The following is a 25,291-nucleotide window of genomic DNA, read 5'->3' on the forward strand; positions in this document are numbered from 1 at the left end:
AGCGAAATGATACCAGATGCATGAAATTGTCCCGAAATGCAACATTAGGCACCCAAAATGGCCTATAGCCATGCTAAACATGCACAACATGGACATGCAATGCAAAGACAGAAGCTAGAAAGCCCAAAAATAAGCACTTTTCCAGTTATAAACAAGGCCAAACAGCCAGTATAGGTATGGCAAAAATAGCATGCAAGAATAGGGGCCAAAAGAGGGGTAATGAAGCAAGTGGTATAAGAAAAACTCAAACTGAAAAATTTCCTTCTATAACACTAAAGATGAACCAAAAATATGAACATTTACAGTATATGGCAGACCTCAAATCAGTATACAAACATGCTAAAAATGTGATGCAAAACAAGGCTCAAAAGGTGCTATAACATGAAGTATATAAAATAATCACCAAACAGAAAAAAAGTGTGAATGAAACATGAAGTATAGGCCAAAATAAGACCACTTTCAGTTCGGACCAAGGTCCAAAAACAGAAGCAAAGAGGGATACTAATTTATGCAAAAATGGGGCCAAATAGGGGATATAACTACAAGTGACATATGGAAACACCAAACAATGTTGAGCCCTTCTCCAATGTTGAAGAGGGGCTCAAAATATGCCTCATATCAGTTTACAACATGCTCGAAAATAAATTGCTCATGGGTCAAAAATAGCATGCAAAACTATGACATACAAGATGATCAATGAAGCAAGTGTATTATGGAGGGCTCAAACAGGGTTGAGCCCTTAATGAGAAGTGAAGATGAGCTCAAAATATGGCCCTTTTCAGTTAGGGCCGAAGCTTGAAACCAAAAATAAATGAGGCTTAGAAATAGATCAAGGAAAAGGGTCAAAAGGATCAAAGTGTAACTTACCCTTGAAGATCCAAGCTTTTGTTGCTTCTTGGGTTGATTTGCAGCTTCTTTAGCCTTCAAGAATCCTCCCTTGCTACTGGAAATGAGATGGTGGTGGTAGAGCTTGGTGGTGTAGAAGGAATGAAGGTTAAGAAGTTAGGGTTTTTTGGAGAATTGAGAAGGATAACAATGGAGTTTAGGGTTTGTGCTTGGAGAGGAATTTTTCTAACCCTCAAGAAGAAGACCCTCAGCTGGTTATAAGGTCAAGAAAGGGGTGTAAAAGGGGGGTGAATTGGAGAGCATAACTCTCTCCCAAAATATCTCCCGGATACAGAAAATATCTGGGGGATATTGCCCCACAGCTGGAAAGGGTACAGTGAGGAGAACACGGCCGGCCTCTCACTTTGGCTGGAGGTGGCCGGCCGGACACACCCCCTAGCCGGCCGGCTAGGGGTCAAAAGGGTCAACAAGCTTTTCTGGCCGGCCAGATATTGGGGAGGTAGCCCTATGTGTGTACAACACAACCATGTAATTGAAATTCCAAGAAAGTGGGCCCAAGGGGTTCAACAATGGCTCGGAAAGAGGGGGTCAAAAGGGTCAAGTTGAATTACTGGCCGGCCATGAACTTTTAGGGGCCTCTCAGGTGTGTACATCACAGATATGTGGTTCAAAGTTCAAGAAAAAGGTCCAAGGGGTTCAACATTAGCCCGGAAGAAAGGGGTCAAAAGGGTCAGGTGACCTTAATGGCCAGCCACCAACTTTTAGTGGCCTCCCAGATGTGTAGATCACAGATATGTGGTTGAAAGTTGGCAACACTAGCTCTAAGGTATTCAACATTAGCCCGGAAGTGCGAAAAACGGGCGCCGGGAGGCTCCGGAAGAGAAATAACTGGTTGCTGCAACAATTGCTGGCCTCCCACCCTTCAGTGACCTTCCCTGTGATAAAACAGAGGTACCTGCCAAAAATAAACGAAAACCGTTGCAAAACGAACGTTCCGGGGCCAAAACACGCAGTTCGGGGTCCCGAAAATGGGCTGTTAAGCACCGAAAATGGTATTCGACCTCGAAGTGGGTTTCTTAACCCCCAGTGTCCCTTAAAAGGGATGAAATAAGATGTATGCCAAAATTCAGAGCAATAGGAGATGGTTAAGCGGTCCCGAACCGAGGCACACGGCCTAACGGCTCCGAAAATCGGGAACCGGACTCCGAAATGGGCAAAATGGCCTACGGCCACCAAATGTAGCCTACGGACATTGAGAGATGGTCTACGGGACCTCTCCCTCCCTTCAGGAAAAGAAACAGAGAAAATCGAGTCTGGTTCGCAAACCGAGACAAGGCACAAAAAAGGGTTCGGAAGTCCGGAGGCAGGGCTTACGGCCGCGACTCTGAAACTTCAGAACGAGCACATTATGCAACATCACGAAGCGCTCAATCGGTGACGTCTGAGTCTTAAGGTCGGTCAAAAATGGGGTGTCTACAGTTGCCCCTCTTTGACAGAACTCGGAAGTCACAAGTGACGGGAGTGAATGTCAAAGCCCCGAGACGACCCATTTTTGACAAGGCCGAAGACTTAGACAAACAGGCAAGATAAACAGAGATGTGCCCGCAGGCATGCCCGCAGGCAGGGGGCAAAATGCAAATGACATGCAAGAAGCCGAAGGTAACCCAATGATTATGCAAATGCAGCAAGTTGTAATGAAGCAAGTATTCGCAAATAGATGCAACAGTTCTAAGCAAGAATGCAAAGCAACAACTACATTTCATGCAGTTAAGAATGCGGAGGATTATTCAATCTCCGCCATGTCTCACACGGAGAAGATACGATACCTGCGCGATTCGTCTGGTCGCACCAGCCTCAATTGAACCGTACATACAATATCGTGCCTGCAAAAGAGAGAAATCGCAACAAGTACAATATGCTAACAACATATATTTGATGTGATTCCGAAAGTTCGACACACGCAGTGCCGGTAAGCGTATGCATCGCAATGCAAGAGTGGGACATGCGTAACAACGTATGCTCGATCACGGAGGTATGCCAATGTCAAGAAATGTACATGACGATGTGAGTATGCCCATGAGAATGCAAGATATGTGCATGATAGTACAAAATGAGCATGAATCAGGGTGTTCATTTGCCGTGAAACAACGAGTACGGAAAAACGTGTTTCGGCAAAGGTAACTCGATCACGGCCTCCGATCTGCTTCTTTGAAAGGTTACAACTCATTCAAAAAGGATACACTTTGATTTTGATGAATGATGATGAGACACATGTCAGAATTCGAAACCGATGTCCCGACAGAGCAATTTCGCGACCGGAAGTGTACTTTTCTTGAACTTTTTCAGGTCCCCGGAACTCCGATCTTCCTCAAAATTTTCAGAGAGCTAGGTGAGCATGTGGAGAGCATGGCCGGCCACTTATCTTCCCAAGGGGGGGGGGTGTCCAACCGGTTTCCACAAAAGCTAATGGCTGGCCGGCCATTTCTGCAAAAAGCAGATGGCTGGCCAGCTATAATTAGAGGCCGGCCGGCCATGCCCTTTTCCCAGGGGCATTTTGGTCTTTTCCCCTCCTTTTTGCATGCCTTTTCACCCAAGGCTTGAGGCCTATAAATGGCAGCCGAACCTCACTTCATTTCTTGCCTCTTTCAACACTTTTCTCTCCAGTTTCGAGTTTTACGCGCGTTTCCCAACGCCTCGCGCAAATTGTTTTCGTAAAAACACTTAGTTTTAAACACTTTGGAGCGATTAAATTCCGGCTTCAGAGCTTCTTTTTGCATTTTCACCACTTGAGGTAAGTTCATCTTAATATTTAGAATATTTTCTCGGGAGTTGACTTTTGTTGACTTTTTATTTCCCGAGAGTTGACTTTTGTTGACTTTTTCCAATTTTTGCTCATTTTGCTCATTTTTGCTCTCCTTTTGCAGATTCCTGAAAATGGCGGGTACTTCTTCCCATGGTGGCGGTTTTCCAGGTGCCGGGGATGATTTCGATCCCACGACTCTACCCCCGAGGACCCGACCTTTCATGCCCGAGAGGTACCGTCCGGCAGCGCACGTCCTCCCTCGTGCCGTTTTCCGTCATTTTACCAGTTTTGACGAGAGAGCACCCACGGATCTGCTTCTCAGAGAGCCGGAGCAGCATCTCTCTCACGAGGCCCGAGAGGTATTTACCTCATCTTCTGTATTTTACATTTCGCACCCTCGCCATGCTTAAACATTTAGCTTATGACATAGTACTTTGCTTACATTTTGAACATGTAGTTTCAACACTTGAATTTCTGAACACTCGGCTCATTAATTAATTGCGAACACACAGCCCACATTAGAACACACGGTTCAAACACTGATTTGTCGAATACACAGCCCGAATTCGAAAGTGAACACACAGCCCACACTTTACATTTTCTGAACACACAGCCCAGATAGATAGTGAACACGCAGCCCACAAATTAACTGAAAGTTGAACACGCAGCCCAAATTTCAAATTTTCTGAACACGCAGCCCAGGTAGATAGTGAACACGCAGCCCACAATTTAACTAAAAGTTGAACACGCAGCCCAAAATTCAAATTCTCTGAACACGCAGCCCAGGTAGATAGTGAACACGCAGCCCACAAATTAACTGAAAGTTGAACACGCAGCCCAAAATTCAAATTCTCTGAACACGCAGCCCAGATAGATGGTGAACACGCAGCCCACAAATTAACTGAAAGTTGAACACGCAGCCCAAATTTCAAATTTTTTCTGAACACGCAGCCCAGGTAGATAGTGAACACGCAGCCCACAAATTAACTGAAAGTTGAACACGCAGCCCAAAATTCAAATTCTCTGAACACGCAGCCCAGATAGATAGTGAACACGCAGCCCACAAATTAACTGAAAGTTGAACACGCAGCCCAAATCTCAAATTTTCTGAACACGCAGCCCAGGTAGATAGTGAACACGCAGCCCAAAATTCAAATTCTCTGAACACGCAGCCCAGGTAGATAGTGAACACGCAGCCCACAATTTAACTGAAAGTTGAACACGCAGCCCAAAATTCAAATTTTCTGAACACACAGCCCAGGTAGATAGTGAACACGCAGCCCACAAATTAACTGAAAGTTGAACACGCAGCCCAAATCTCAAATTTTCTGAACACCCAGCCCAGGTAGATAGAATTTGCATGTAGCTTATTTTACTTCATCGGCACACAGCCCATTTCATCTTATTGGCACACAGCCCATTTCATTATCATTGGTATACAGCCCATTTATTTCATTATTGACACATATATTCATTCTGAATGCAGGGTGGTTCCCGCAGTGTGCGAGGATATGGTTCCACCATGGCGCGGGATTGGTATGCTGAGCTCCCGGAGGGCGTCAGAGACTTAGTAGACTTGGCGGGGTTTGGCCCCTTCTGTGTCGGGTTGTCACGCTGTCCTGTCAGGAGGACCTTGATGGCAGCTCTGGTAGAGAGATGGTGGGACACCACCAATTCCTTTCACTTCTCTGCTACCGGGGACATGACCATGACCCCTTTTGACTTTGCTGTATTGACCGGCCTTGATGTCGGAGGTTGGCCCATCCCCTATGATGAGGATATGGGCGAGTGGGAGGCCGCCTGGATGTATTTGTTGGGGGCTCGCCCACCTGTTGATAGGGTTTCAGGGAGAGTCAGATACACTTGGTTCTCTTCCCATTTTCGGCGGGCAGAGATGGTGCCCGAGACTCCCGAGGAGACAGAGCAGTATGCTCGTGGCTTCCTGATGTTCCTCTTCGGGACTACCCTGTTCGCCGACAGAGGGAACACCATTGGGCTATACCTGTTGAGCGCTCTGGTTGACCTATCACAGGTCAGTAGATATGATTGGGGTGGCGCTGGCCTGGCTACCCTCTACTTTTACATGCGCGCGACCTCCCGCGGGCGGGGCGATTTGCTTGGTGGCTACTGGAGAGCTTGGGAGGTATTTTCTGTCCCCTCGATTTATATTTCTGCTCTTTATTACTCGTACATTGCACCCACAGCGCACTTTTACAGTCTGCATTTTGCTCTCAGCATTTCGTACTTACATTCTGCACTGTTTTTCTCAGCTATGGGCTTATGTATACTTCCCATCGTTAGCCCCAGAGCTGGAGGTGGTGGGGATTCCCGTGACCCCATATTCATTGATATTTGAGGGCCCGCACCGGGCGAGGCCTCGAGAGACCCTGGTTCGCCTGCGACAGTACTTCGACACTGTGCGACACTCAGAGGTACTTCAGAACTTTCAGTTCTTTTCATTTTCATCTTTGACTTGCTCTGTATATTCTTGATTTCTGATTGGTTTATGCATTTATCATCCGCAGATTACTTGGCAGCCTTGGGCACTCTTGGGTGATGATCTCCTACTTCAGTATACCGGAGCGTCAGGCATCTCCCGGTATAGGGTCCTGCTCGAAGGGCCAGTTGGCAGAGTCTGGTTCCTGGGGGAGCGCTTTCTGCGCCAGGTACGGGGGTATCTTTCTCAGGATGTTCCCGCGGTACCTCCAGCTAGTATGCGGACTGCTGACAGGCTCTCTTACTCAGAGGTAGTCGGCGCCATGCTGGGCAGCGATGCTTTGCTATATGTCGCGGAGGGGGACTACGCCACCTATCGTCACATATATTTGATGCCTCCATTGACAGAAGCTCGTATTCCGATGATGAGACCTGCCGGTATGTCATCCTCGGACCAGGCTCAGGCTCGAGCTACAGACATCCCTTCTTCTAGCAGGGCTGGCACATCTAGAGGTGGGAGTAGACCGTTTCCTCCGACCCCGTCGATTCATCCTCATCTGGGATGGCCAGATATGCCTACTGAGTTGATGGCATGGCAGTATGGGGCCAGCTCTCCGACCCCGATCCCACTAGAGCCTCCGATGCCCAGTGATCGATATGCCATTGACCCGGACTCACCGCCGGTATGCTCCACTTTTCATTCATCATTCAGATGTTTAGACACTCTTCTGTTTACTGATGATTATGAGCTCATTTTTGCAGCCATCGCGAGGGTACATAGAGGAGGTGGTTGGGCTGGTGGCCACACTCGAGGGCATGGTCCTGCGCAGGGAGGCACAGTTGTCCGTCGCAGGCATTCAGGTACCCTTCAGTTTTCTGGCATTTATCATACTTCTGATGACATGCTGATTTCCACTGCATCGATTGACTACTTGTGTAGAACACATCTGCCACACACCTCACTTGTGCACTGTATTTACATGCACCCACTTCATGTAGCTTTTGCTTGTATCTGTGTCTGATGTACATATTTGGACTGATGTATTTGAATTGAACTCTTTGTTTTCAGATGCCTTCCTGGTCCGGTCAGCCGCAGGCCAGGCCACCTGGGCCTCATTGGGGAGCTGGGCCATCTGAGCGTTTTCAGGGGGCGGGGTCATCTCGGCCTTCCCGAGGAGTCGGGCCATCTAGGCCTTATCGAGGAGCTCGAGGAGGGCCTGTCCGCAGACGCAGGGCTCATGTTGTGGAGGTGGAGTCTGATGAGGAGGAGGAGGAGGCTACCAACCGTCAGTTCGAGACATCTGTTGAGGAGGGAGGCTCCGGTTTTGGCTCGGGGAACAGAGGCGAGGCTGAGGAGGACCCTGAGGATGACGGCTCTGACTCAGATGATGGTGTGGAGGCCGTCCCGCAAAAGAGGACGAGGCGTGCTTCTCGTTCCCGCTCCCGAGGACTTTGATGTTGTTATTTCCTACTTTATTTTTCTTTTTGCTAGTAGTTTGTAGCACTTTGCACATTGTTAGGCAGTTTTATTTTTGTAAAACTTGTACCTTTGTATGTTGTAAAGCATGATGAAATGAAATAGCTTTTGAAAAGGTGTTTGTATTTTTAGCATCGTATCGCATCAATTTATTTTGCACAAAAATAAAATGGAAATGCGCATTGTGTAATCACCAAGTCAGGTAGTGAACCGACGCAACAAACTAAACAACTCAACTTACTAAGATATAACAGGACCTTAGAAAGTTTACAACTCGATAAGCAAAATGCAACAACACCAATAAACCAGACTTTAAACAAAGATTGCTTAAACAGAGCGTAATGACTCAAAAACACGAAACACGTCCGCTCGACAAACAACTCGATAAGCAAAAACAACAACTCGAAAATCAAAACACCTTAACAAAAACAAAGTGTACTTTTGACGATCGGAACGCATCCGAAACGGAGGGAGATGAAGGCCTTTGAGTCTCCTGTTGCCCGGAAATGCTTGGAATTCTCTCTCGAAGGATAAGACAGGGTCAAGGAGATATACTGCAGCATTGCCAGTCATCCTTGGGAGCTGGCCGGCCATTTTTGCAAAAAGTGAATGGCTGGCCAGCCATTTCTGCAGAAAGTAAATAGCTGGCCAGCCAGAAAAAGTAGCTGGCCGGCCATTCAGTCCTGCAGCCACCAGATTTTTGACACGTGTTCCCGTGAATAGTGTTTTTCCTTCTATAAAAGCCTCAACTTCGGGAACATTCATTTCATCTTAGTTTTAGCCAAAGATGGAGGCGTTTCTCGCAGAAAATGTCACATCTTGGATTTCTTCTTTAGATGGCTCGGAAAAGCTAAATTTCCGGGGTTTCGGCTTGAATGCACTAATCACGTTGAGCCGTACTCCGCTACAACTTCCTTTTCTCCATGCCGCGGCAAGGTTCTGGAATCCAGTGACGCATGTTTTTAGCTTTAGCGGCCAAGAGATGTGTCCCACTTTTGAAGATTTTCAGATTTTGATGGAGTCCGAGTGCTCTGAAGTGATCTTGCCCCAGCTCCGTTTTGGTCACGCCCAGGCTTTAGGGCGGATGTGTGGGCTGACAGCGCATGACGCTCGATCTCTGATCTGCAGTGGAGAGCTGGACATCCTCGGCTTGATCCATCGTTTCTCCGACGCTGGTGACCGCAGTAACCATTATTGGCAGGGTTTCCGGCAACACGCCCTCTGCTTATGCATGTTGTCTCACTTTCTGCTTTCCTCGGGCTTCGGCGGGGCTAGCATTCGCCTGATTGAAGTCGCCCAAGGTTTGAGAGAAGGAAAGAGCTGTATTGCCATGACTTTGGCCGAGACATTGATGGGTTTAGATTCTGTCTATCGCCGGGAGGCGACTAGGTTTGCTGGGAGTCCGCTGCTATTGCAGGTAATGTTTCCCATCCAACCTTACATATATATTTGCTCACATCACTCGACCCTCAGGCTCGATTTTTCTCTCAAAACCTTTGTCTTACTTTTCTCTCATCATACATCTCTCTATTCTTTATTCTCTCATTTTCCATCCCTCCCCTAGGTATGGTTAATGGATAAGTTGCAGGTTGTGGACTCTTGCCCGGCTTATTCAGCTCGAGGCTACTTCTTTCGGCAGCGCCTAGTCAATGCTCTTGACAAAAGGTGGTGGTTCGATTGGATGTGCAATTTGTCCGCAGACGGTATTGCTTGGCGTTGCCCTTGGCTCAACCTCCCGGCAATGAGCTACAGTATGTCTCGGTTGCTCGGGATCCAACTGATTGGTCTAACCCATTGTGTATTCTATTTTCCGTTCCGGTTTCTGCGTCAGTTTGGCCATGATCAGACCTGTCCACCGGAGGGGATTGAGTACCCAGCCGCTTTTCCGATCCGGGGGGCGCAGCTTGCCCGATATGCCACAGCATGGAGGACTAGAGAGCTTCTGGCCCCTGCTTCCACTTTCAGTTGCACCTTGTCCGATGAGTGCGTGGATTGGCTCAATGAGGAGGCACAGGTTGGGCCCAGCTTGGCATCAGATGCTCCGTCCAGCTCTGGGAGGGGACACAGAGATACTTGATTCAACTATGCCCCGAATTTATTGCTTATTTAGCATTTTCAAGTTTTCTTTATAAATGTACTAAAATAAGCAACCTCGATTGTAATGCAAGAGCAGGAGAACTCTATTTTGAAATCAATGAAATTGAAAGTTATGGTACTGAAAATTTTCCGCTTTTGGTCCAAAAATGGTCTAAGTCGTAAAAAGATTGATTTGAACAAAGTCAACTTTTATTAAAACTTTTCAAAACTACTTTCGATGTGGATCAGAACTGGACATGCCGAAAATCTGTCACTGAAATGCACAACCCCAGATCCCTGCAACTGGAAAGTTGCCCCTAGTCTGAAGAACAATGCGGCACTTCATAGCAACGGAAAGTTGCCCCTAGTCTGAGTAACTTTGCATCGTCGCGGCAACGGAAAGTTGCCCCTAGTCTGAACAGCACTGTACCGGAGATCACGATAAATGCTGATGGATAGAAATGACTGAGATGATCAAAATGGACAGAGTTGATCGGGGAAAAATTTATGGCTGAACTTCAAGATGAAGCTGCCTACGTATCCCAAGGATGGGAATCAAGCCTTACGTAGTTCAGGCTTGGGTTCACTCGAGTATTTTCACTCTCCTTTTGCGCTCTAACTTTTGCCAAGGCCGCCCTTTGCGGGTTTTCAACCTTGCGAGCTCAGTTTTTATATTTTCTAATAATTTTTTTTGTGCTCTGAATTTTGCCTAGGTCGCCCTTTCGGGTTTTCGGCCTAGCGAGCCCCTCAAGGATAGTATTTCTTCAACTTGTCCATATTGATCGGTTGTGAGAACTCCAAGCCATCTAGATCCATCAGAACCACAGCTCCACCTGACCAGATAGCTTTGATGATGTAAGGACCAGTCCAATTAGGTTTGAACTTGCCCCTTGGGTCGTGGATGGGAGCTCGGTTATCTTTGAGCACCAAATCTCCTTCTTTCAGATTCCTAGACTTAACCTTCTTGTTGAAAGCCCGGGCAATTCTGCGTTGATAGCCTTGGATGTGGTACAGTGCTTTCAGTCTTCTTTCATCAAAGAGCATGAGTTCTTCGAATCTGCTTTGCTGCCAATCTGTTTCGGCTATCTGGCATTCAGCCAATACTCGTAATGATGGGACCTCAATCTCAATGGGTAGAACAGCCTCCATTCCATAGACCAATGAATATGGAGTTGCTCCAGTAGAAGTTCTGATTGAAGTCCTGTAGCCCCACAAAGCAAATGGCAGCTTGTCTGGCCAATCTCGATAGGTTTCCACCATCTTCTGTAGTATATGCTTGATATTCTTGTTGGCGGCCTCAACCGCTCCGTTGGTTTGTGGCATGTATGTAGATGACTTATGAAAAGCCACATTGTATTTCTCCAACAAGTCTATCACTTCTTTCTTGAAGTGGGAACCATTGTCTGAAATTATTTCGTTTGGCACCCCGTAGCGACAGATGATGTTGTTCCTGATGAACTTTGCGACATGCGACGCCTTCAACACTGCGTATGATTGGGCCTCGACCCACTTTGTGAAATAATCTATCCCTACTAGGATAAACTCATGCCCGTTTGACCCCTTCGGGGTAATAGCTCCGATCACATCAATTCCCCAGACTGAAAAAGGCCATGGCGAAGTCATGTTGTACAGCTTTGACGGCGGGATGTTCATGCGATTTGCATGGATTTGACATTTATGGCATCGCCGAACAAAACCAATGCAATCCTCCTCCATGGTTGACCAGTAGTAGCCCTGTCTGAGGATATTTCTGGCCAGCATTACTCCATTCATGTGTGCACCGCACTCCCCCCCATGGATGGCTTCCATCAGGCGCTTTGACTCTTCAGCTTCTACACAGAGCTTATGTATTCCCAGGTGACCCCTTTTGTACAAATTTCCCCCGCAGATAACGAACTGAGCAGCCATTCTTCTGACAGCCCTCTTATCCTTGGCATTTGCCCCTAGTGGATATGTCTCCTTTTCCAAGAAGTTCCAGATGTCGTAGTACCAGGGGTTACCGTCTTGAACCTCATCTATGGCGGAAATCGACTCGTATGCTGGCGCAAACTTCTGATCAATAATGACTGGACGCATCCGGACTCCGGACGGGATGTCTATCATAGAAGATAGAGTTGCTAGTGAATCTGCAAACCTGTTGTTCTCTCTTACGAGGTGGGTGAAATTTAGCTTCTCAAACCGAGGAATTAACAGATCCAAGGTTTGGTGGTAGGTTATCATCCTTTCCTCCTTGACCTTCCAATCTCCTTTTGCTTGAGACACGACAAGGTTAGAGTCCCCAATGACGTCCACTCGTCTTGCCCCTAGTTCCAGGGCTGCTTCTAGGCCAGCAATACATGCCTTATACTCTGCTTCATTGTTGGAAACTTTGAACCGGAGCTTGAATGCTAAAGGGATACGGGAATCATCAGGCGCTATCAGCAACACCCATATCCCATACCCATACTGGTTTGACGCTCCGTCAAAGTACATTGTCCAAGTTTCATCTTCGACGTGCAGAATGGCTTCATCTGGGAATAGATACTCAACCGCTTCATCCCCCTCAACCGGGTGGTCGGCAAGGAACTCCGCTACCGCTCTGCCTTTTACTGACTTGCGCGTCACATACTTCAAATCAAATTCGGAGAGCAACAGCAGCCAGCGAGCCAGCCTACCCGTAAGTGCTGGTTTCTCGAAGAGATATTTGATAGGATCCAAACGCGAAACCAACATTACTGAGTGGGCTAACAGGTAGTGCCGCAGCTTCTTGGTTGCCCATACCAAGGCCAAACAAGCCTTCTCCAATGGCATATAGCGGGTCTCGTAATCTAGCATCTTTTTGCTCAGATAGTAGATGGCCCTTTCCACTTTGTCTTCTGATTCCTGCGCGAGCATGCAGCCCATGGTAGTCTCAGTTACCGAAAGGTACAGTATCAACGGTCTCCCCGGCTCTGGCGGTGACAACACGGGTGGGTTCTGTAGATACTCCTTGATCTGCTCAAAAGCCACTTGACATTGGTCGTCCCACTGGAATTTCTTTCCTTTCTTCAGGAGGCCAAAAAGTGGTTCACAAGTCAAGGTTAATTTAGAAATAAACCGTCTTATGAATTGCACTTTACCCAGAAAGCCTCGCACCTCCTTTTCAGTCCTTGGTGGTGGCATTTCTAAGATGGCCTTGATTTTGGAAGGGTCGACCTCAATGCCCCTTTGTCTGATCAGAAACCCTAGCATCTTCCCTGCTGTAACACCAAACGTGCATTTCTGGGGATTCAGTCGCAGCCGAAACTCTTTGATCCGTTGAAAGAATTTTTGTAAGGCGGTGTAGTGGCCCTCTCTATCTTTGGACTTGACAATCATGTCGTCCACATACACCTCGACCTCCTTATGGATCATATCATGCAATATTGTAGTCGCTGCCCGTTGATACGTAGCTCCAGCATTTTTCAACCCGAATGGCATCACTCTATAACAATATGTCCCCCACGGGGTAGTGAACGCAGTCTTCTCCCGGTCTTCGGGTGCCATCACTATCTGATTATAGCCTGAGAAACCATCCATAAACGAAAGCAAGGCGTGTCCTGCCGTGAAATCCACCAATTCGTCGATGTGCGGCAAGGGGAAGTCGTCCTTCGGACTGGCCCTGTTCAAATCTCTGAAGTCTACACAGACCCGAATTCTGCCATCCTTCTTTGGCACCGGAACTATGTTGGCCAACCAAGTTGGATATTCAGATACTAGCAGGAACCCTGCGTCAATTTGTTTGGTGACCTCTTCCTTAATCTTGAGGGCCCAGTCCGGGCGAATCCTTCTGAGTTTCTGTTTGACAGGGCGGGCCTCTGGATCAAGAGGGATCCGGTGCTGTACAATCTCAGGATCGATTCCAGGCATGTCTTCATAGGACCACGCGAAAACATCTTTGAAATCTTTTAATAAAGCGACTAAGCGCTCGCGCTCCTCTGAAGACAACGTGGACCCGATCTGGACCAGCCGCGGGTCCTTCTCAGTACCAACATTCACAGTAGTGATTTCATCCATTAAAGGTTTAACAAATCTTTCCTGCTCTTGATCAATTAATTGTTGCAAAACTGGGGGAATTTCTTCCTCGCTGTTTTCATCAAAATTTTGAAAATCCTGATTTAAGCAATAAATCAAAGGCACAGAAAAATACTCGGAAACCACATCCACATCATTCTCATTAAATACTTCCAAGCCGTCAGATTCCTCTGTTACAACAGACTCAAAAGAAAATGAAAAAGACGACCTAGACAGGACTGTGGTATCCGGGTCATCACCCCCAGGAATACCGGACTCAGACTCAGTCGAGCTGGAATCTGATTCCGACGCAGAAGATTCGGTAGAATCAGATTCCGGCTCACTACCTGACCCGGAACTGCTAGATAAAAAGCCTTCTTCATACTGCCAGATGAGAGAAGGTGCGATAGATGCATCCAAGATCGGCGCTGGAAAGCCCGCAGCTATTTCATCTCCAATCACAGAAACCGAAGAGTTATCCCCCAAGCACTCTTGGCCGATCGGAGGATCTGATAGTAGACTCGCCAGTGCTACCCCCATTTCCAGCTCTGTACTCTCAGGATCCGCTGCTTCACATTGCTCAATCTCAGTTGGTGGGTCTGTCTGCGCTTCGGCAACGTCATCCCCAGATAATTGTATGTCGAAAAAGATTTCAAAACCGGGCACGCGCTCCCCCTTCGCGTTTAGCCATGGTTCCGGGAAGCCGCAGAATGGAAAATCTTCCCCCTCCCGGACGAAACGTCCGTTTAGGGTACCCCAGATGGGCCTGTGCATTAAATCAAATGGCTTCCCGGCCTTCTTTGCTCTGGCCCTTCCGGCCATTTCTTTCCCTTTCCTTACCCAATCCTCCTTGGTGGGCAGATAACCCAGTCCAAAGGCGTGGGGGTTGTGCGGCACTTCGGCCAATACTGAGACGCCTTTCCGGCCGCTTCTCCCTAATCCCATCCCAGGGGTATGCTTTAGCTTGTTCATGAGGTATATGGATTGTGCACTAACATACATGCCCTCATTCGCAGCCATGACATTCTGCACCACTTGAGCCTCGGCCAAAGTGAACCCCGACAAAAACACATCCTCCGTGCTGTGCTCAATCTCCAAGACAAGTGTAGACACCTCCGGCGGCGGATGGATTGATGAATTCCCGAAAACTATCGCTACCCCTTTCCCGTGGGGGTACTTTAGCATCTGATGTAGAGTGGAAGAGACTGCTTTGACCTGGTGCAACCACGGTCGCCCCAAAAGTAGGTTAAAGGTTGCAGGAACGTCCAAGATATGAAATTCGATGCTGTGTTGTCCTGGACCAACCTTGGTTTCAATTTTAACAGTCCCCATCACCTCTCTGCTGGTATTATCGTATGCTCTGATCACTTGGGTGGTTGGGACGAAATCCGCGGGTTTTAACCCGATTGCATATGCCGTTCTGGTCGGGCAGACATTAATCGCAGACCCGGTATCAACAAGTACCACCGGTATCCACTTATCTCTACATTCCACAGAAATATAGAGCGGTTTGTTATGGTTTGTGCCCTCAGGCGGTAGCTCCTTGTCCGAAAAGGTTAATGCCGGGGAACCTCCTCCCGGAAAAACCAGCCCAACCAGCTGTTCAGGCGTGGTGTCTATGGAAAGTTTCGACTTGTCCATGGCAGATAGGACAGCTTCTCTGTGCACTCGTGATGCCATTAGCAGTCCCCAGATGGAGATGTCTGCTTGTATTTTCTTTAACTGTTTCAACACAACCTCATCTTCGATTTGCTTCTCCTTCTGTCTTTCCACTTCTCTATCCTTCCCGGATGCCTCGGGTTGGTCTAGGTGTGGGGGCTTGAAGTACCGCCCACTTCTTGTCATGTGGTCCACTTCATCTAGATACCAAGTATCATCCGGCTGGCCATTTCCCCAGTCTTCATCGGTGTGGGCAAGACACAAGTCGTCATCTTCCCACCACATTCCGCTGGCAGCCAACAAACATCTGTCCGGCTCCAGTCTATTCGCACTCTCAGTGCTCTCTGTCCAAATGCTCGCAGCATTGTCTGTCTTTGTGCACATAGCACTTTCGGTCCCCTCAGGGCCCTTCGCCTTTCTGGCTCTCTCAGTTTCATCGAACTTTCCTTGTTCCAACTGCGTCGGTACAGCTGTTTGTTCAATAGTTCCCACATCCGTAATGCCCATGTCCTGAGCGGAATTCTTAATACCGGCGTTCTCCGGCGATACAACTTGATTTTCGGCCGTTCCGGCCACAACTGATATTTCTGCCCCTGCCGGGCTCTGTTCTGATTGGGCTTCCCCCACTGCATCCGGTTGATCTTCAAGCCATCCAGTGGCCTCCTCTGATCCCTCATAATCATTCCAGTTAATGGATGCATCTTCCAGCTCCTGACCATCGAGAAATTGCAAGTTAGCAAAGTCCTCTTCTACGGTTGTCGGCTCATCTGCCCATAGCCCAGATCCATCCCCTCGGATCATACACAGTTCTCCTGTCTCGGGAAATTCTACACTTAGCCCATTTCGGCTCGTTGATAGGATGTACTTACTCGGATCATAAGCTCCCTCAGCAAAATTCTGCTCAGTCCGAGATTCCACAGACTCAGTCTCTCCCAAAATCTGCCCTGCCCTGTCTTTGACAGTCACCACCATCGGTTCTGGTTGGGTTTTGGAGATGTCCACCATGCACAAGAAATCAGTGCAATCGGGAAGGAGCACCTCTGGCTTGGGTAGGTGGGTGGGAGTAATGTAGATACTAGGATCGTAAGACGCGACCCCAGTCTGGATAAAGTTAATTCTTTTGGGAGGAGGAGCTTGGTTATGTGATGGGAGAGGGTTGGTCGTAACATTGGGTTGGTCGGGAGGTGCGATCACCTGTTTGTCAATAAGATCTTGGATCTCATGACGCAGTCTGTAACAACGGTCGGTGTCATGACCGTGTTGTTGGTGGTATGCACAGTATTTTGACGGGTCATATGAGGGGGGAAGTGGATTTGGTAATGGCTTTGGTTCTAGGGGTTTTAAATGATTCTTTCTGATCAGTATTCCTAGAACTTTGGTCAGAGGCATATATAGTGGAGTAAAGGTTCTTTGGCCTCGTGGTTGGAATCGGTTATTGGCTTGTATGTTGCTTCCGGACGCGCCGGAGAATGGTGTGGCAGTCATAGGTCTTGGAGGGGGAGGGGGAGTGGTGGTGACCATACCAACTTCCGAGGCTCTTGTATTAGCAGCGTCACTCGGGCCTGCATTGTTATTGCGATTGAAGGTCCTCCTCGGTTGTTCTCTGTCCTGGTCAAACAGTCCTTGCCTCATAGCATCTTCTATTTGCACCCCCATATCATGTAAATCTGCGAAAGTAGGGAAGGGGACCACAATCATTCTTTGCATTAACTTCGGGTGGAGATTGCGCACAATCATCCGAATTTGATCCCTGTCAGTAGGCCTTAAAGTCATCGTCGACGCCTTGGCCCTCCATCGGATCACAAAGTCCGAGAAAGATTCCTTGGGCTCTTGCCTCGTCGTTTCAAGATCACGGGTTGTGATTTCGATCTGAGTGTTGTATGAATATTGTGTGACAAAGGCCTCAGCCATCTCGTCCCAATTCTTCTTCACCTCATCCGATAATCTTGCGTACCAATGGGAGGCCACACCCGACAGGGTTCGGCCGAATAGTGAGAGCTTCTGTTGTCGTGTTAGGCCCATTGGCCGCAAGACATCCGCAAACAGTCGGATATGGACCATGGGGTCACCAGTCCCATCAAAACGGTCGATTTGTGGCATTTTGAACCTGTCGGGGAGTGTTACGGCCTCCTCGGTATATCCGTCTCCGATATCCGGCATAGCCTTGGCCCCTTGGGATTTCTTGAAGAGCTTCTCCAGTTTGCTCAATTTCAGAGCTGTTTGATCAACCTCAATCTCGGATGGAGAGTCCGGGTGATTGGGTGTATGGACTTTGGACAGTTGTGGTGGAATCGGGGGCGGAGCTGGCCCCGTTGGAAGACTTGTGTCCTCTTGCAGATTTTGGATAGTCGGTACAGTATTCTGGGTGTTTGGAGGAACGTCCTGAATAGCAGGAGCTTTCTCAGGTAATGGGGCTCCGGCCGGGGGAGGAATTGGGTGTGAAGCAGATGCTGTGCTCTGTTGTTGTAGTCGGGTGATAAGCTCAGCTTGTTGGGTCATAATCTCGGCTTGTTGCTTAGCAAGCTCATCCCGGCGGACAGCATCTTGCTGCATGGCCCGAATAGTTTCCTGCATTTGGCGCATCATTTCCTCAACTCCTGTCGGTGTTGTCATACTGCTTTGATTTGTCTGAACTACTGGCAGATTTGTCTCAATGGGGATCTCAGTCCAACTGTCCACTGGTGGGGGATACCACTGTTCTGGTGCTCTTAATTCAGATGTACTGCGCTTTCTTTGCTTCCTTCTTGTAACAGGGGGTAGAGAATGGAACACTGGCTGTCCGTCGATTAGATCCTCAGATCGGTGGAGTCGACGACCTCGTGTCCAAGGTGCTTGGGGAATGCCTGTTGGGTCGGAAGCAATCGTGCTAAAACTGACCTAGCAAAAGATAAATAAAGCGAAAAGGAAATAAATAAACAGATAAACGGGCAGCATAACAGCTTAAAGTAATATGCAAGACACACAGTCGGGCATAACAACACATAGTCAATAAGCTGAAATATACACTGTCCTCAAACACTGATTATCATCCCTGTATCATTGTTCCCCAAAATAGAATCTGATATCCGCGGATAGCTGATCCTCAAATACTGGCTGATGTCCGCAGGCCTGATATCCATAAGACTGAACTGATGCCCGCAGGCTTAATGCTGACGATTCTGAACTGATGCCCGTAGGCTTGACACTGAAACTCACATACTGATCTGATGCCCGCAGGTCTGATATTGCCAATACTGAACTGATGCCCGCAGGCTTGATGCCCAAACTCATATACTGATACATGCATTCCTGTAGAGACGCACTCTAAAGCACATAACAGATAAGTGAGAGCCAAAACACCCCTATGTTGGGGTAGGGTTTCTCTGTCCTATTTTGTCAGGAGCTAGGGTTTCACTACGCACGCAGCGGTTTCAAACAACCTATAAACGGGTAAGCAACCTGTCCTAATTTGGAATGGTCACTATGGATCCGAATATGCACTAGGTCGAATGGTCAAAGAGGGTGCCCCGGTAAAACCGGGGTTTGTGTTCCCATACTGGCAGAGCCCATAACCGGTCAGCCTTATGGTCATGCCTTGACAAGACAAGCCTCCGGCAAACCGTTCAGGAATAGCAGATGGCAAACACGGTGTCCTAGGCGCACCAATGCAAATGCAATGCAAAGAAACACACAAGTGTAGTCAAAAACAGATATCATGAGTTCGAGTCAAGTTCTCTAAATCCCCAGCAGAGTCGCCAGAAACTGTAGACGTCCCCCGAACGACCCGGGAGGGTTTAGCTCCCGTTCTGTTCATTTGGGGTCACTACAGCTCGGACTCTTAAAATGTCACGGTTCCTAATCTGAACCAAAGAGTCCAAATCCGGCAAATCGTTTTGAGAAAACAGATTTTTGAAAGAAGTGCCAAACATGGACTGCTTTGCCAGATACAGAGTCGCCACCTAAATATTTTATTTTGGGAAATTTAGGAAACCCTGACTCGGTGCCAAAAGGCCACGTGTCCGTCATCACCAAAGTTGCCTCGGCTCGGGAACTTGGGTACGATTAGGGAAGGTCACTTCGTGAGCACCCCCGCTCGCCCGGTCATAGACCGGCCTCTACTAACCATGATATCAATTTTTGAAAACATTGTGTGTTCTTATTCCGGTTTATTAGCCTAGGTTACTATGTGATGCTCACAACATATAAATATAGATCGGGTCGCCTGAATTGGAATGAAAACATTTCATGTTTGTTTTTGAAAGAGGGTTTGCTACCCGCAGGTAGGCTTTAACACATTTGATGATTTATTCCAATTTAAACAACCCAACCTTCACCCACAGGCATTCAGGCAGTTATATCAGATAAGCACATAGCCTCATGGTAAGCATGCTATCATGGCATTCACTCACACGCATGCAAGGATGCTAAAGCATAAAAACTCACCGAGTACTCCAAGCCAAAATAGACACTTATTAGAAATCATGCATGAATCCTAAGTATACAGAAATGCCTAACGCAACATATGCAAAAATGCAATTACAGTAGGCTCGGCTGTTCTAAGATGGTATATGAGATGCTACAGCTATCATGTATTCAACTTTGAAATTGAAAGTACAATGCAGTTAGTATGATGCGCCGAGCCCGGTGCATGCAATACAGATGAATGATGCAAACATGCTGTCATACCGTATGCTAATTTAAATATGCCCTAATCTAACCATCATAAGCGGATAAATAAAAGGGAGAAAGACGTGGGGTTGGAAGACATACAACACACCCACGCACACTTATTACAGTTGTGCCCTCGCACAGAGGGTCCGAATAAATATACAGTCCAAATATTACAGTCCCGAATAAAAGAATATTACAGATTTCTAATTAATTAATGCATTAACTAAGAAAGCAGATAAAACTGGCGTGCAGGCCAGGGACTGTCTTGCTTCTGATGGACGATGCATGTCCGGGTTGTCTTGCGCGGAAATCCACCGGAATGCCCCAATTAGCCTCTGTTTACACCTGTTCTTGAAATGTGTGCTGAGCCTTGAAAAATTGCTGATTCTTCGTTTTGCTGCAACAGAGAGCAGGAAAGGGGCATAGCAATGTATTTGCACAGATATATGCATGTCTCGATCCTCGTGCCACCAATCGCGCATACCGAGGCATGATGGCCGAGGAATCGAAATGCACAACTCAATATAGGATGAATGCACATGAAATTACAGCTAAAACCTAACTCCATCATGGATAATCCGGAGTGTCGGTGACTGGGGAATTGAGACACATTCCGTCACTCGGAGTACGAAATGTACCTCGTTTCCCGTGCCCGGGCTAACTCCTATTCCGGACATGATGCAATATGCATGATATGCATGAAATGTAACTAAGATATAATCCTAACATACACAATGCTATGGAATGACATGCCTCGAAGTGCGTGCACACGGGCACGCAAACCGAGAAAATGGCAGAATGATATGAAGATGAGGTGCCTCGAAGTGTGTGCGTACGGACACACAAACTGAGGCGATGGCAGAAACGATGCGAATGAGGTGCCTCGAAGTGCGTACACACGGGCACGCAAATCGAGGCGATGTTAAATGCAGTGAAAATGAGATGCCTCGAAGTGCGTGCACACGGGCACGCAAATCGAGGCGATGATAGATGCAGTAAAAATGGGATGCCTAGAAGTGCGTGCACACGGGCACGCAAATCGAGGCGATGATAGATGCAGTAAAAATAGGATGCCTCGAAGTGCGTGCACACGGGCACACAAATCGAGGTGATGATAGATGCAGTGAAATGACAAATGGGCTTATACCAACATGAGTGAGCCTCAGCCACACTCACATCGGATGCCGTCGGATAAAAATGGAGTGCCTCGAAATGCGTGCACACGGGCACGCAAACCGAGGCGACGCTAAAATGACATGGAAATGGCAAATGGGCTTATACCAACATGAGTGAGCCTCAGCCATACTCACATCGGATGTCGTCGGATAAAAATGGAGTGCCTCGAAATGCGTGTACACGGGCACGCAAACCGAGGCGACGCTAAAATGACATGGAAATGGCAAATGGGCTTATACCAACATGAGTGAGCCTCAGCCACACTCACATCGGATGCCGTCGGATAAAAATGGAGTGCCTCGAAATGCGTGCACACGGGCACGCAAACCGAGGCGATGCTAAAATGACATGGAAATGGCAAAAAAAGATATGCAAGCATACTAACAGAATTTCAGCAACAAAATATGGGGAAAAACAGTCCCGAAATGTAGCGAAATGATACCAGATGCATGAAATTGTCCCGAAATGCAACATTAGGCACCCAAAATGGCCTATAGCCACGCTAAACATGCACAACATGGACATGCAATGCAAAGACAGAAGCTAGACAGCCCCAAAATAAGCACTTTTCCAGTTATAAACAAGGCCAAACAGCCAGTATAGGTATGCCAAAAATAGCATGCAAGAATAGGGGCCAAAAGAGGGGTAATGAAGCAAGTGGTATAAGCAAAACTCAAACTGAAAAATTTCCTTCTATAACACTGAAGATGAACCAAAAATATTAACATTTACAGTATATGGCAGACCTCAAATCAGTATACAAACATGCTAAAAATGTGATGCAAAACAAGGCTCAAAAGGTGCTATAACATGAAGTATATAAAATAATCACCAAACAGAAAAAAAGTGTGAATGAAACATGAAGTATAGGCCAAAATAAGACCACTTTCAGTTCGGACCAAGGTCCAAAAACAGAAGCAAAGAGGGCTACTAATTTATGCAAAAATGGGGCCAAATAGGGGATATAACTACAAGTGACATATGGAAACACCAAACAATGTTGAGCCCTTCTCCAATGTTGAAGAGGGGCTCAAAATATGCCTCATATCAGTTTACAACATGCTCGAAAATAAATTGCTCATGGGTCAAAAATAGCATGCAAAACTATGACATACAAGATGATCAATGAAGCAAGTGTATTATGGAGGGCTCAAACAAGGTTGAGCCCTTAATGAGAAGTGAAGATGAGCTCAAAATATGGCCCTTTTCAGTTAGGGCCGAAGCTTGAAACCAAAAAGAAATGAGGCTTAGAAATAGATCAAGGAAAAGGGTCAAAAGGATCAAAGTGTAACTTACCCTTGAAGATCCAAGCTTTTGTTGCTTCTTGGGTTGATTTGCAGCTTCTTTAGCCTTCAAGAATCCTCCCTTGCTACTGGAAATGAGATGGTGGTGGTAGAGCTTGGTGGTGTAGAAGGAATGAAGGTTAAGAAGTTAGGGTTTTTTGGAGAATTGAGAAGGATAACAATGGAGTTTAGGGTTTGTGCTTGGAGAGGAATTTTTCTAACCCTCAAGAAGAAGACCCTCAGCTGGTTATAAGGTCAAGAAAGGGGTGTAAAAGGGGGGTGAATTGGAGAGCATAACTCTCTCCCAAAATATCTCCCGGATACAGAAAATATCTGGGGGATATTGCCCCACAGCTGGAAAGGGTACAGTGAGGAGAACACGGCCGGCCTCTCACTTTGGCTGGAGGTGGCCGGCCGGACACACCCCCTAGCCGGCCGGCTAGGGGTCAAAAGGGTCAACAAGCTTTTCTGGCCGGCCAGATATTGGGGAGGTAGCCCTATGTGTGTACAACACAACCATGTAATTGAAATTCCAAGAAAGTGGGCCCAAGGGGTTCAACAATGGCTCGGAAAGAGGGGATCAAAAGGGTCAAGTTGAATTACTGGCCGGCCATGAACTTTTAGGGGCCTCTCAGGTGTGTACATCACAGATATGTGGTTCAAAGTTCAAGAAAAAGGTCCAAGGGGTTCAACATTAGCCCGGAAGAAAGGGGTCAAAAGGGTCAGGTGACCTTAATGGCCGGCCACCAACTTTTAGTGGCCTCCCAGATGTGTAGATCACAGATATGTGGTTGAAAGTTGGCAACACTAGCTCTAAGGTATTCAACATTAGCCCGGAAGTGCGAAAAACGGGCGCCGGGAGGCTCCGGAAGAGAAATAACTGGTTGCTGCAACAATTGCTGGCCTCCCACCCTTCAGTGACCTTCCCTGTGATAAAACAGAGGTACCTGCCAAAAATAAACGAAAACCGTTGCAAAACGAACGTTCCGGGGCCAAAACACGCAGTTCGGGGTCCCGAAAATGGGCTGTTAAGCACCGAAAATGGTATTCGACCTCGAAGTGGGTTTCTTAGCCCCCAGTGTCCCTCAAAAGGGATGAAATAAGATGTATGCCAAAATTCAGAGCAATAGGAGATGGTTAAGCGGTCCCGAACCGAGGCACACGGCCTGACGGCTCCGAAAACCGGGAACCGGACTCCGAAATGGGCAAAATGGCCTACGGCCACCAAATGTAGCCTACGGACATTGAGAGATGGTCTACGGGACCTCTCCCTCCCTTCAGGAAAAGAAACAGAGAAAACCGAGTCTGGTTCGCAAACCGAGACAAGGCACAAAAAAGGGTTCGGAAGTCCGGAGGCAGGGCTTACGGCCGCGACTCTGAAACTTCAGAACGAGCACATTATGCAACATCACGAAGCGCTCAATCGGTGACGTCTGAGTCTTAAGGTCGGTCAAAAATGGGGTGTCTACACGAAGGTTCTGGTATTTTTGGGAGGGTATTTGGCTGTTTGTGGGTTGCTTCCGGACGCACCGGAGAATGGTGTGGCTGCCATAGTTCTTGGGGAAGGGTTGGTGGTGACCATACTCACTTCGGAGGTCCTGGCAGTTGTAGCGCCACTCGGGCCTGCATTAGTATTACGATTGAAAGTTCTGCGGGGTTGCTCCCGGTCGTTATCAATCAGGCCTTATTTTAAGGCATCCTCGATCTGCACCCCCATTTCATGCAGATCAGCAAAGGTAGGGAAGGGGATTACAATCATCTTTTGCATTAGCTTCGGCTGAAGATTGCGCACAATCATCCGAATCTGGTCTTTGTCCGTAGGTCTTAAGGTCATCATCGAAGCCTTAGCCCGCCATCTGGTTACGAATTCTGAGAAGCTCTCCTTGGTTTCTTGCCTCGTCGTCTCGAGATCCCGGGTCGTGATCTCGATTTGTGTGTTATACGAATACTGCAGGATGAAGGCCTCAGCCATCTCGTCCCAACTTCTCTTGACGTCATCCTCCAACTTGGCATACCACGCGGCCGCTACACCCGACAGGGTCCGACCGAATAAAGACAGCTTCTGCAATCTAGTGAGGCCCATTGGCCTTAGGACGTCTGAAAATAGTCGCAGGTGTACCATGGGATCCTCAGATCCGTCAAAACGATAAATTTGTGGCATCTTAAACCGATCTGGCAGCGTCACGGCTGCGTCAGTGTATCCATCTCCAATGTCCGGAATGGACTTCACACCTTGAGATTTCTTGAACAGCTTTTCAAGCTTGCGCATTTTTAATGTCACGGGATCTACCTCAGACTCGAAGAGAGAATCCGATTGATTGATAGGAGTGGGTGCCTTAGATTGTTGAGGCAGAATCGGGGGTGGAGCTGGCCCCGTTGGGATGTCTGTATCTTCTTGGACATTCCGGGCGTTTGGCGTCTCTTCGGGTATTGGAACCCTTAGTGGGAGAGGGACTTGCTGTGAAGCTGACGCCCTAGTTTACTGTTGCAATCTCATAATTAACTCCACTTGCTCATTCATAACTGTGGCTTGTTGTTTGCCGAATTCTGCCTGTCGGACAGCATCTTGTTGCATCACTTTCATGCTTTCTTGGAGTTGGCGCACCATCTCTTCTAAACTAGCCATGCTGCTCTGTTCTGACTGAATTGTCGGTATATGTTCCCTTTCTGCGGGTGAAACAGGATCCTGATCCCTACTGTACACAGGTGGAGTAGACAAAGCTCTCTGTACTGACTGTTGAGCTGATGCCCTCTACCTAGTTGTTCTCCGTTTAGTAACTGGGGGTAGACAGTGGTACACTGGTTGTCCGTCTATCAGATCCTCGGATCGATGGAGCCGATGACCTCTGATCCAGAGTGCTTGGGGAATATCTA

General features: G+C 47.6%; 1 protein-coding gene across 1 annotated transcript; it reads left to right on the forward strand.

Moving 5' to 3' along the window:
- Positions 1-5,285: 5,285 nt before the first annotated feature.
- LOC145800007 (protein MAINTENANCE OF MERISTEMS-like) lies at positions 5,286-11,499 on the forward strand. Its single transcript, XM_082889659.1, has 6 exons — positions 5,286-5,792; positions 5,920-6,081; positions 6,175-6,768; positions 6,848-6,946; positions 7,155-7,240; positions 11,496-11,499. Exons 1-6 carry the CDS (start codon positions 5,286-5,288, stop codon positions 11,497-11,499), a joined length of 1,452 nt encoding a protein of 483 aa, XP_082745785.1.
- Positions 11,500-25,291: the final 13,792 nt, after the last annotated feature.

This window comes from Camellia sinensis, chromosome 9 (assembly GCF_055761805.1).
Source record: "Camellia sinensis isolate YWXY chromosome 9, ASM5576180v1, whole genome shotgun sequence".
Classification (NCBI taxonomy): Eukaryota; Viridiplantae; Streptophyta; class Magnoliopsida; order Ericales; family Theaceae; genus Camellia; species Camellia sinensis.